The 13,048-nt window shown below is 45.6% G+C and overlaps 1 protein-coding gene across 8 annotated transcripts in view; it reads left to right on the top strand.

Moving 5' to 3' along the window:
* Positions 1 to 12,359, top strand: part of Elovl5 (ELOVL fatty acid elongase 5) — a 62,647-nt gene extending 50,288 nt beyond the window's left edge. For 7 of the 8 annotated variants that reach the window (XM_034509096.2, XM_034509097.2, XM_034509095.3 and 4 more), the window contains 5 exons: positions 3,642 to 3,719; positions 4,607 to 4,778; positions 7,594 to 7,718; positions 9,349 to 9,483; positions 10,517 to 12,359. In XM_034509096.2, the coding sequence (XP_034364987.1) occupies positions 3,642 to 3,719; positions 4,607 to 4,778; positions 7,594 to 7,718; positions 9,349 to 9,483; positions 10,517 to 10,660 (654 nt within the window). In that variant the 3' untranslated portion in view covers positions 10,661 to 12,359. The remainder of the gene's footprint in view (positions 1 to 3,641; positions 3,720 to 4,606; positions 4,779 to 7,593; positions 7,719 to 9,348; positions 9,484 to 10,516) is intronic. The other variant, XM_076937925.1, reaches the window with a different exon arrangement.
* The last annotated feature ends 689 nt before the right edge of the window (positions 12,360 to 13,048 follow it).

Raw genomic sequence — 13,048 nt, forward strand, 5'->3', positions numbered from 1 at the left:
CTGCCTCAGCCTAGGCTTTACAGGTTAATGCAGCCCTTTGACCTCAGTGGTGGCTAAGGAAATGTGTATCTAAAGAAGTGTATGCAGGTAACTAGCTTGTAGGTATAGAAGCGAGGGGAACTTGGAGGCTCACTGTAGAACAGGAATACCTCAGGGGGTTGTTATGAAGGCAACAACAAGTCTTTGAAAGGTTTTAAGTGTGGAATTGAATGCATTGAGAGACTCACTGGCCCTAGTGGAAGTGGTTAGTTGCAGTCCCAGTGGAGAGAATGTGACCATGAAGGCCACCTCCACAAGGACCTCGGGGTGAAGGAAGTGTGGCAGGCGCAGGCCAAGAACATGACCACGAGTGAACAGCATCTGGTGGATGTGGCTGGGTGGTGCTGACAGAGTGTAGCACCAGTGCCCAGGCTTGAACTCTGTCCTCCAAAGGTAGTGTTTACCTAGAGATTTTCCACTTCTATCCCAGGCTATAGTAAAGGGCAAATCGGGTTTTGAGTTAATTTGCTTACAGAGGGAAGTTCTACCTAGATCCCTTTAGAAACAAAAATGAAAAAGAGCCACATGACAGGAGGGGCCTGCTGCTCGGTTAACAAAAGCCTTTCCTTTAAGAGACACCTGCAAGACTCTAAAGGGGGCATTTGCCCAATTTCCTTCTGAGCAGCCCCACCCATCACAAGGAGATAGGATTGCAGTCTTCTGAAGTGACATACACATGGTCATCTGGTCCAGGATACCAAGAGTGATGAGAAAGCAGTGATGGTAGGGTCTAGAATCTGACTGGTATTTTTGCTTTGATAGTTTTGAGACAGAGTCTCACTGTTTACCTTGTCTGGTGTTTAACTTGTATAGACCAGGCTGGCCACAAACTCACATAGATCTGCCTGCCTCTGTCTCCCAAAGGAAATTTAAAGTGTATGCCACCACACCTTACTAAAATGTGACATTTTTAATATAGTAAATTTTCAGAAGATAAAACAAAGATAACCATTTCAGCAAATACTTCACTGTCCACATTTATCCTCGTGGAGACCTTACTGCATTGTCTTGACATTTGACCAGAAGCATTTTCTTTCGGTATCTCAGAATATTTTGCATTTCTGTCATGGGACAGAGGAAGAACTCTGGTGTCCCAGCCTTCTCTCCAGTCAGTCTCCAAAGGCCCAAGCCCACCTCCTCTCCCTTCTTTCCTTGTTCACTCTGGGTTTGCATCTTGAGTTTTGAAGTTCTAATAGGCCTGTGAGTGACAGACTTAGCCGGCCTTGAAACAGGACATAAGACCAAAAGGATAAACATGCCTCCTGGTACCAGTCTAGGAAAAAGCAGCATCCTGTATGGTCTCTCATGAAGTGTAGCCAAGAGACTGTTGAAAACTTGGACAGAAAGCCACTGGAGATCATTTAGTCCAACCTCACTTTTGACAGTGAAACCCACAGGTCCCACACAGACACACAGACAGACACACAGACAGAAGGTCCCTGACAGACCTTCCAACCCACAGCCTCCACGTCTGATGGGATACCAGATTTTTAACACTGCTCTTTGGCCATGAAAAATGTGTAAACTCTGAATGTTTTCATGTAGAGAAAGTAACAGTACAGAAGGGAAACTCTGGAAGGGAAGTTAAAAGAAACATCAGGTGTTCCAGGCGGCATTCATGCACACGTGCTATGCCTGGCATTTATCTCAGACGTCAGATTGGATAAAAATGTAACAGTATGTCTTCCAGTCCTTGTCCAAACATTCTGCTTGCTGAAAGGCATCTGTACTGTTCACCAGGCTGAGTAGTTGTTTAAGGCAGTGGGACAGTCTTGGCGCTGTTCAGTTCCCAGTTATCACTGCTCAGATCGACTCCCTGGCTGATATACCTTCTGGAAGTCCAACTCATCCAACCTGTATTCCGTCCTGGCTGCCCCAGACCTGCAGCCCTCTCAGACTGAGTTCCCCAGTGTATACTTGACTGTTATGTTCTCTGTTCACTCACCTCAGGAGTGGTTTCTACTCCTTCCCTGCTGTGGCGGCAGTCTCTTTCTCCCCTCCCTCAATCTCTTGCCCAGGAATCCTAAGGTCCCACCTCTGTCTCTCTGCCCAGCCATTGGCCACTGGCAACTTTATTTACGAATCAAAACCAGCTGGGGGCAGGGTCCCTCAGCATCTCACCTGTGGACCGTGGGGATTCTTGGGAAATTTTGGGGACCAAATTAACATAATACAAGCAGCATTAGACCAAATTCACAACATGGCTCAGTTAACAGTTAACGCTTCTCTTGAAGGCTCAGTTAACAGTTAACGCTTCTCTTGAAGGCTCAGTTAACAGTTAACGCTTCTCTTGAACACTTTCTTATTGAAGTCAGTAGGTGAAGCCAGTAGTTTACAGTTGAGCCGCACACTGAATTCTCTTGAGAACTTTGTTAGAGGTTCCTTGAGGTTTGTCTCATGGTCTGGGTGAGGCCAGGCAGTAGTAATTCTTTAAAGCTCCCCAGGTGATACTGGGCAGCTACAATGGGACCCACAGTTGTTTTCCATATGATCAGAATTACTTGTTAAAACATTGGCGTTGGGCGGTGGTGGCGCACGCCTTTAATCCCAGCACTTGGGAAGCAGAGGCAGTCGGATTTCTGAGTTCGAGGCCAGCCTGGTCTGCGCAGAGAAACCCTGTCTCGAAAAACAAAATAAAACACTGGCCAGCTGGTAAAATCCCAACACTCAAAGGTGGAGGCATGAGAATGAGAATTTTAACCTAGGCTACCCAATGTCTCTCACACACATCCAGTATGGGCTTTTGTTCATAAATTTTAAGGTCACAAGATCATCTAGGGTAGGGCCTAAAGCTGTTACCAACAAGTTCCTGGGTAGTGTCAGATCTGGGATTGAAGACAGTACTTTGAAGTAACTCTTGAAGAATCATTAGATTCTCAAGAATTTGTGATCAGGGACTTTGAGTGCCAGCCTTGGTGATCTTCCCCAGGGTTTGTGATAGTTCAAGATTGCATTTTGCCAGGGGTCCTGAGTGCTGCTGGTAGACTGGACAGGGACACACACTTTGATAACTGGTGACTGGGTCCTTGTGCGTCCTTCATATGTGGATGACATAAGGCTCAAAGTACACCATCTCAGGCATCTCCTGGCATTCCGTGTCCATCAGGACCACTCAAGATTGGTCTAGACTGTAGAAGAAAGCAAACAAGCAGGAGGCTGTGGTTTTCATAGATAAATAGCATACAGTAGGGCAGTGTCGAATCGCTAAACCTTCTAGCCTGACCATTAAAGTAGGGTCTAAGGTCTCGTCGTAGGCTGTAAGTCAGGTTTCAGGAGCCCCGGCTTAGGGAAAGTGACGTGAGGAGACAGGATGACATCTTGGAGTTGGATGGGTCTGGGCATGCTGAAGCAGCAGGTAAAGGGGTTTCTGAAGTCAGCAGCCTGAGAGAGGCTCCCTCTTCACCCTTCCAGTATGGTGACTGGGTGAAAGCACATGCAGTGTTGAAGACTTTTCTCTTCTTCACCATTCACTCTGACCATCTGACTTTCAACGAACTTGACTCTGTAGAGCCCCAAGTTAATTTTCATATACTCTAGACTAATAAAGTTTTGTTGAACAGTGTTCTTCTTATGTAGCAACTAATTTTTCTCCTCTTTTTTAGTTGGTGACAGGTGTGTGGGAAGGCAAATACAACTTCTTCTGTCAGGGAACACGAAGCGCAGGAGAATCAGATATGAAGGTATTCTTTCAGGGGTGTGTAGGGGTGGGTGTGTCTGTGTGTATTTGGTTTTTTTTGGGGGGGGTTATTAAATAACTTACATAAAAGGCAAAAGAGACAGTAGTCTTTCAATTCTGATAATTCCTGTTGACATTTTCAAAAGAGAAGTGCGGGGTGTGTGGTATGATAATTTGAACATGAAAGGCATAAATAAAATGAAAACTAAATCCTCCTCTTTGTAAAAGAACTCCTGTGAACAGTTGACAGGTTTTACATTTGCATAAAAGACCATTTGATTTAAAATCACTCTTGTAAGTGCCCTCTGAGTAGTGATATTAAAGGTAAAATCCAGCATCCACTCTGAGAATTGGAATTTGTTAAACAGAAGGCTGACATGGCATGGCCAACATTTCCTTTGAGCATGTCGGTTGGACCAGAAACAGGTACTGCACACTCTGGTTCCATTTTCTTTGTGTCTCAATACTTCCTCAGCCCAGGCCTCAGGCCCCGGAACCCTTCTCCCTTCCAGCAGCTCTGCAGACTACAGAAGAGCACTGCTGAGCCTGGAGCTTCCTCCCAAGGCTCTTTGTTTTGATTGAGTTTTGCTTTGAGACAGAGTCTTTTGTAGCCTCAGATTCTGTGTAGCTTAAGATGATCCTGAACTCTTGATCCTCTGGCTTCTACCTCCACGTCCTGGGGTGTACAAGAGTGTCAGGAGCCCTTTGAAGACATTTCAGTTCTCCCAGGGTCACATGTTCATTGATTAAAGACTCTCACAATGGCTGGAGCTGTCACTGGACAGCTGCAGGGCCAGTGGGGCCATCCCAGCTTTATGTTGAATGTCCATCATGTCTTGGGTGACATTCCAGAGAAGTACTGGAGATAAACCGTGAACCCTTTGCTCTTAGATTATCCGTGTCCTCTGGTGGTACTACTTCTCCAAACTCATAGAATTCATGGACACCTTTTTCTTCATCCTGCGCAAGAACAACCACCAAATCACCGTCCTACACGTCTACCACCACGCTACCATGCTCAACATCTGGTGGTTTGTGATGAACTGGGTTCCCTGCGGCCATTGTGAGTAAATGGAATGTTTGGGGAACATGTGACAGAGACAGACTGGAAGCTAGGACTCAGCTAGCTTCCAGTTCTCGCTGGGAATCCTCGGGTTAAGCTTTTGAGTTTGTGTTCAAGTTTTTTCTTTTTCTATTTATTATCACTGTTACTTCAGTTAGTGTACACTGTACAGATTTCATTGTGACAGTCTCCATTATACTTTCCTCTCATTTGTCCCTCCTCCCCACCTTCTCACGTCCCCCTTACCCTTCCCTGGTCTCCTTCCTTCCTTCTGCTTTCATGTCACATGTTAGACAATGTGATCCTAAGCAGAAGGAGCAATACTGAAGACGTCACAAGGCCCAGTCCAAGGTTATACCACAGAACCGTGCGTAGTGATAAAACAGTAGGGCACAGGACCGACCGCAGGGGCATGGAGACTAAAGGAGTGGAAGAGAAGACCAGAAAGTCAGTCACACATCTACCACATAATTATTGACAGAGGTGTCAGCAGATATGTTCATTGCTTTAAAAAAAAACCTACAGATGATTCATTAGTAAATGGACTGTTGAAGCCAGTGCAGTTCATTAAAGGAAACCCAAGTGCCCAAGGAGTAAAGTGTTCGGCATCCTTTAGCTGTCAGGAAAACCGAGACTCCTGTCTCACTTCAGTCAGATAGGTTATCATCAAGAAAACAAACCATTGGGGGTGTAGCTCAGTGAGTTGGCTGTATCCACGAGGTGCTGGATTCAGTATCAGTAGAGGCCGAATGCTGCCAGGGACCCAGGATTCTTACTCATTCCTGGTGCTGCTCCATACTCCTGGAGCTGCTGTGGACGTCGGTACTCCTCAAAAACTGAAACTAAAACTACCATTCGACCCTGCTGTCTTGCTCTTGGACTCCAAATAACATACCACAGAGATACAAGCACATTCTTGGCTATTGCTGTTCTCTTCACAATGGCCAACAAATGGAAGCAACTTGGGTGGCCAAGCACAGATGAAGATGTACATTGCACAGTGGAATTTTATGCAGGTATAAATCGTGTGTGGCACTGGCAGGAAAATGGAGGCAGCTGGACATCGTGTTAAGTGAAGTTAGCCAGACTCACTCACGTACTGCATATGTGTAAACCTAAACATAAAATTGTATATGTGCATGGTATTTATATGTAGGTCACAAAACTAGAAAAAGTATCCTGAGAGGGGAGGATGAGATCTTAAGGGGGTAGGAAACTGTGTGGGTAATGGAGTGTATGTAAGGACAGGGGACTGCTCATTGGGATGGGGGGGTGGGTGGAGGGGGCTTCACAGGGAAGGACACTGTTGGGGGGTCGGGGGGGTAGCATGTGATGGCCCAGCAGCAACAGGAATGTATGGAGACAACATGATGAAACCCATTGCTTTGGATGCTAATTTAAAAGTTAAATAAGCCAAGCCTCTTCAGTAGATAGCTCTGGGAAAGTCAGAGATTCATTTGTAAAACAATGAAACAAAACTCAGATCTCTTACTCCACATAAAGTCAATTCTAAATAGGTCAGAGGCTTTAAAGTAAGACCCAGACGTTCTGACCTGCCAGAGGAAGTCAGTGGCTCCGAGATACAGACCTGTATAGGCGAGGACTTTGTGGAGAGGGCCTGGGGTTGTTTTTAGTAACAGTTTGTGTGGCCTAAGGGGTCATTGTCCTACACTGATGAGTAAGATGAAGGAAATAGCAGCCTGAGCTCATTAAGAAGTAGGAAGTAAGAGGCCAATGCCTAGAGCCTGTGTGGTGGAAGGAGAGAACCAGCCCTCACAATCCGTGTTCTGTCTAGTGTGGAAGGCTTGTGTCACAGAGCTGGGCATTCTTGGCTACAAATTAGGAAGTCCTCATCCAGTCTGATGGGTTTTTTTCTATAACTTGCACCAAAATTTGCTAGTTTTTAAAAGGTTGGATGTGGTTGGGTTCCACTTAGGGTCCAACAAGTCTCAGTCACAAGCTTTTCATCCTACCCTTGAGTTTGACTAGGATTCTCTGCCCCAGCATAGTCGCTGAGTTTCTCTGCCCACGGAGATGCATAGCTATATCAGGTTTATAACTGAAAAGGATTTTCTAAATACAGTACCTTTAGAGAGTGGGTTGGGAGAGAGGCAATACTCCAGAAGGATGGGCTGAGTTCTCACACTCTTGAACTGGTGTCGGATGTTCATCCCTCATCACCTGTGACTAAGCTAGTCCAGATTCCAGCAGGGACAGCCCTCCATTGGAGGAATATTTTAAATTTCAGGATACCTCATGGGACAGCTAGCCCGCCCCACCTGGCCTGTGGAGAGCTGGAGAGTAGACATGACCTATGTGAGGACTGCAGGGCCAGTTTTTGCCATAGCCACTAGAAACTCCTAATACGACCCGGCGGGTCCGAAAAGCTGATGGCTTTGCTTCACTTCTTTACTGTTGAGATTAAAAGTATTTAAAAATGATATTCTACTGGAAAGTAAAAGTTGTATGATAAAATGGATCTTCCATCTCTAAAGAACTAGCTCTAAAATGGTACATCTTGGGCATTTGGGAGGAGGACCCTGCCTCCCAGTCTGCCAGCCACACCTGCAGGTGCCAGGTCTAGGGCACAGGCATAGCAGGTCTGTTGACCTGACCGCTGGGGTAAGGTATCCTATGGCTGCCTGCCCTGCCCACCCAAGTGGAAACTGACTTTTCATTACATATCTGGGTGGCTACAGTGTTTGTCATCCTCTTGGTTCAGAAGAATTTCTCTAGCTCCAAAATGGTCTTGGACTTCCCACACCTGTTACTTACAAACTCTAATGCATCTTCCTGGTCCCCTTTGTCCCCACAGCATATTTTGGTGCGACACTCAACAGCTTCATCCACGTCCTCATGTACTCCTACTATGGTCTGTCCTCTGTCCCTTCCATGCGTCCCTACCTCTGGTGGAAAAAGTACATCACTCAGGGGCAGCTGGTGAGTAACTTGGTCACTGTGCCCAGAACTTGTTCCCTGCCAGATTCAGTCCTCTTCCAGGCCGTCCTGTTGTTTAATCGAATTCAGTGGATCCGGTTAAACTTGTTGTAGGCAGGGCAGGCAGTGCTCTTGTTTCTAGTAGACGGAGAATCTGCTCTGGGCTGGGGGTGCCTCAAGTCTTAAGCTTCCAACTTCAGGTCAGGCTTCGTTCTTACTTTGTGTGTATAGTGTGCACACATGTACCTGTGTGTGCATTCTCATTTCTAAAATGAAGATGAAAACTGCTCACCTGTGTTCCCAGGAGTTTCAGGTAGAACTTTCTGGTGCTGAGTCCACAGCCCTTGTATTTATTACAGTGAAACCTCTTGGATAAGATGGGTGCCAGGTGATACTCAACTCTGGCCGCCATATCAGAGTACTTGGTAGAAGTTCCCGCTGCTTCAGACCATGGCCCCTGGCAGAGGCAGGCCGACAACTGTCTGTCTTGCTGATGGTTCTTGCCATTCTTCCTGAGCCTTGCCAGTGGTCAGCCCAGTAGTGCATGTTTCCTTCCCCTCATGAAGTCTTCCTGAGCAGTTAGTGATACTGTTGATAAACACTGGCCTGTTTTGTTTTGTGTGTCAGGCACTCATGCTAAGGAAATGATTTCTGCATGAGGTGTTTCGAATATTCCCTCCACTTTGTAGGTGAGCACAGTAAAGCCAGAGACGGAAGACAAGCACTAAACCCTCCAGCCCAGCCTTGCTGTGTGCGTTTGTTCCAAATGAATCTAATTTAGATCCCCTGAATCAATCTCGATTTTTTTTTCCCCCCAAAATTTAAAAATAACATTCTGAGAAGTTGGAGCTCCTTCTGTGTCTAGTGTTTCATTATCACCTCTGCCAGCTGCTCTGCAGCCCTTGTTAATCTTTTTCTCACCCGTGAGGAAGGATAATTGTTCTTTAGTCTCCTCTGATACAGAGGAGGAAGGATGCAGAGATGGATTTATGCTGTAATCATGGCTCTGACAGACAGAATGTGGAAGAACCCTGAAGACATTGACGCCCTGCTGGGCAGGGTGCTGTCTGCCTAGTTCTTAGATTAGAGGACCAGACTGAAGAAATGAGGGGAACAGCTGGTGCGAGCTTCTGAGTCCTCACTGGGCTACTACTGAAGGGGCTTGAGTAGTCAGGGACCTTAACACCTTTGAGTGGATCACACAGGTCCACCTGCTTTTCAAGGGTCACTCATCAGAAGTCACCTGTGGACCTAGCATTTTGACCAAGAAGCGTTTACATGTTCATGACAGCTTTCACCACACCAAAGTGAACACAGATACCAAGTAGGAATCAGTCAGACCACGCATCATGAGTGACATCACTGACCCCTTTAAACATAAACATGTACCTCACTCCTCTCTCTTACTTGTCTGTGCTGAGTCCTACCTAGACTTTTGGAGAAAGGTGGCTTAAGTAGCTTTGGGGAGCGAGGGGAAGCCTATAGAGGCATACATACAGAGGACAGAATAAAACATAGTATAAAAAGGTAGAAGTGCTGGTTCAGAAACTTGGGTGCAGACACTGATACATAGTCCCCTGGTCTAAACTTTATCCATGCGCTGCCACCGCTCAACCCTGGCCTTTCCCTCTAGGTCCAGTTTGTGCTGACAATCATCCAGACGAGCTGTGGAGTGATCTGGCCGTGTTCCTTTCCTCTCGGGTGGCTGTATTTCCAGATTGGATACATGATTTCCCTGATTGCTCTCTTCACAAACTTCTACATTCAGGTAAATCTCACCCTTCACTGGCCTCTGACCTTTGTCCTTTCCCTCACTGGGGCTGTGTTAAGCGCTGCCGGATGCTGGCACTGTGCTCTGAAAGAACCTTTGTAGGGACAGAGGGTTCATCTGCTTTGCTCTCCATACTGTCCTGGGCATCTTGGGACCCAGGTGGGAAAGGATGCCATGTTTAGTGGATACTTTATTCCTTTCCTTTGGGCAATGCAGAGAAATAAAGAGGCCATTTTTCAATCAGAAGTCTCAGCCCCACTGCCCTGCCTGCCATAGCTCTGAAGTTTCCATCACATCCTCTGGTGTAATTGAAACCTACCGTGTTGTCCCATTTTTCTCAGATGGCCACTGCTAAAGTTTGGGGCTTGATAGAGGTTTGTCTGTCTGGTGGCACCGGAGCACCAGGCAGACACTAATGACTCTTTTTTTTTTTTCTTCTGTGGCCAGTGCCAAGTGGCTTCCGTCTCGAACTGACCTGGACAGGAGCAAGGGCAAAGGTCCCGAGAAAAACCCAGTAGTGTGGACCAGCCACCTGGAGGCTCAGATGCTGTTTCTCTCTGTGCCCCATGTGTCTGTGTGTGACTTGTTGACTGGTGCTTTGCTGGGGCTGGATAATAGGACCTTCTTCCAGTTGCTCCTGGTCTCCTGGTACCGTTCATTGTACTGTGCATGATGGTTACTGAAGCAAAAGAGAAATCTAAAGATATGGCTTAGAGCTGGAGTCGCTCTAGCCAGTAGGAGAAGCTGGTGTGGTCACCTCGCCCATTGCTCCACCGTCCACATCCTAAAGAGGCAAAGCAGAATGAACAGAAACTCAATATGTTTTCCTAAATGTTTCTGTTGTGGCCTAGGGGTGAGAACATAGAAGCTAAGCCTCAAAAGGTCAGAAAAGTGATTGAAACATAAAATGGTTATTTGAGCCCGGGAATTACATGGCGAGATTGATCAGACAAGGAAACCAGGCCTAGTTAGATGCAGACCAGTACAGTTCCTCTGGTCAGCAGGCACTGATTTGCCTTGTACATTTCAGACTTACAACAAGAAAGGGGCCTCTCGGAGGAAAGAGCACCTGAAGGGCCACCAGAACGGGTCTATGACTGCCATCAACGGCCACACCAACAGCTTCCCTTCCCTGGAGAACAGTGTGAAGCCAAGGAAGCAGCGGAAGGATTGACAAACCGAAGCCTCCAGACCACGGCGTGTGATTGTAAGCACAGTATGAGTTGTGCCCTGACGCTCATAACAGCTGCTGTCACTAGTCTGGCCCTACTATCTGCAGCGTGACTTACGTAGGACCTTTTTCATCAGTTCAAAACCCCTAGAATATGTATACAGATTATACAAGTAGGCATACGATTTTTCTCACATTTCTGGGCTCTCAGCGACCCCCGCGCTAGACTGTGGAAAGGGAATGTTATTGTAGTATACGACACTGCTGTTGCCTTATTAGTTGTAACACGATAGGTGCTGAATTGTGGTTCACAATTTAAAACACTGTAATCCAAACTTTTTTTTTTTTAACTGTAGACCATGCATGTGATTGTAAATTTGTACAATGTTGTTAACAGTAGAGAAACACACATGCCTTAAGACTTAAAAAGCAGGGCCCAAAGCTTATTAGTTTAATTTAGGGTATGTTTCAACTTTGTATTCATTTGTAATAGCTCTGTTTAGAAAAATCAAATGTGTGATTTATGAAGCTAGTGTGTGACATGTAACTTCAAGTGACTTGGAGATGCAAAGTCTGGTGGCACCTTTGGTTTTATGATGCCGGCTTTAATAAGCAGGCGCAAGTCTAGTGGGACATTCAGTTTAACTTTTTAACAGATATTATTTTTTTATTTTGAGTGCCACTATTAATGTGTTTAAAGAGGTGGGGAAAGGGTCCAAAGTGTCTGGAGACACTTACGTACCTATCCTTGGTCCCCCAGAGTCTAGGATGAGTAGGCCACTTTTCATTTCTGAAGTGCTTAGTGTTTTTACACAGGAGACAAAAAGGCCGTTCGACTTCCCACCACTCGGAGAGAGGAGAACTACCTTTCAGGAAAGGCGGTGAGACATTTACTATGTGACAGTTACATACACAGTGATGGGGAACGGGTTGCCTGGGTCCAAATGTTTTTATTCTTTTCTGTAGTGCTACTTTGACATACACTTCCTTTTAAAATGTGCCTAATTTACCAAGAGACCAGGAAGCACCATACGAATTTTGAGGAAAAACTTAAGAGCTGGAGCACACAGGAAACAGGTGTTCGGGGAGCAGTCGCTTTATCCAGTGTAAATCTTGGTGGCATCTGTAATATTTTTTTTTTCTGCTTAGCATCTAAGATTGATTCAAAGCTCTTGTTTAAAAGTAACAGACTGCTTATCCTGTAATCATGTCTAGTGCACTTGAGGCGTTGGTCATACAAGTGGGGACTCTTATTATATGTGTCATTTTTAAAGTGTTGAAAGTTTAGCCTTTGAATACCTTCTGCATTGATTAAAAAAGAATTCATTGAACCACTCATGACACATCTTAGGAGATGATTGACAATGTATAAACTAATTGTGGGTTTGATATTTATGTAAATACCAGTTTACCATGCTTTAATTTTGCACATTCATATTATAAGGAGCCAGTCGGTCCTAATTAGTCTTGTGGGTTTTCTGTTTGGAAGGAGTTGCAGCATCTGTTTACACTTACCTTATGAAATCTAGAATGTGTGTGTTTGTGTGTGTCTTCATCCTAGGTACCCGTTGGCAAGTGTCTTTACATATTTTAAAAACTATAACATTCAATAGTGTGCTGTCAAAGTGTGCTTAGCTCATCTGAATATACCCACACTGTTAAATAATGTCTAAACATTAATCATTAAAAACCTTTTTGATTACCTGTGCTGTGTTTTCTGTTGTTTGATGTGCTATCAGTTCTGAAAGACTTGAGGATGGTCAACTCTGTCACCTTGTAGGAGCTTAGGGAGTAGACATGAATAATGTGGTGTGGAAAGTGCTTATCTCAGCCAGGGCTCTCTAGAGAAATAGTACTGAGAGAATGAATCTATATATAAGGGGATTTATTAGAGTGGCTTACAGGTTGTGGTCCAGCTAGTCCAACAAGGCTGTCTACAAACAGAAGATCCAAGAGTTGTTCAGTCCATGAGGCTGAATGTCTCAGCTGCTCTTCAGTAAATGCCGGAGTCCCAAAGTAGTAGCATCTAATGCCAGTAAAGGACTTGCTTGACTGGACTTACTAGCGAGAGTGAAAGCAAGCAGGAAAAGAGAAGAGAGCTTCCTTCTTCTCTGTCCTTTTTATAGACAGGCTGCCAGCAGCAGGTGGGACCCGGATTAAAGGTGGGTCTTCTACCTCAAAGATCCAGATCTCAAGTGGGTCTTCCCACTTCAAATAAGAATTGCTATCACCTCCCGTGGCAGAGGACCCCAGGGGATAAAGCACGGTGTCTTCCAACCGTGGCTGCTCCTCTGTGGCCCTACCAGAGGCTCTACCTCTGAGCATACTCCTGGATCCTCCTTTCCTTCCTGGCATCCCACGCTCTCCCTTCATCTGCTGTCTGTTGGAATA

This window comes from Arvicanthis niloticus, chromosome 7 (genome assembly GCF_011762505.2).
Source record: "Arvicanthis niloticus isolate mArvNil1 chromosome 7, mArvNil1.pat.X, whole genome shotgun sequence".
NCBI lineage: Eukaryota > Metazoa > Chordata > Mammalia > Rodentia > Muridae > Arvicanthis > Arvicanthis niloticus.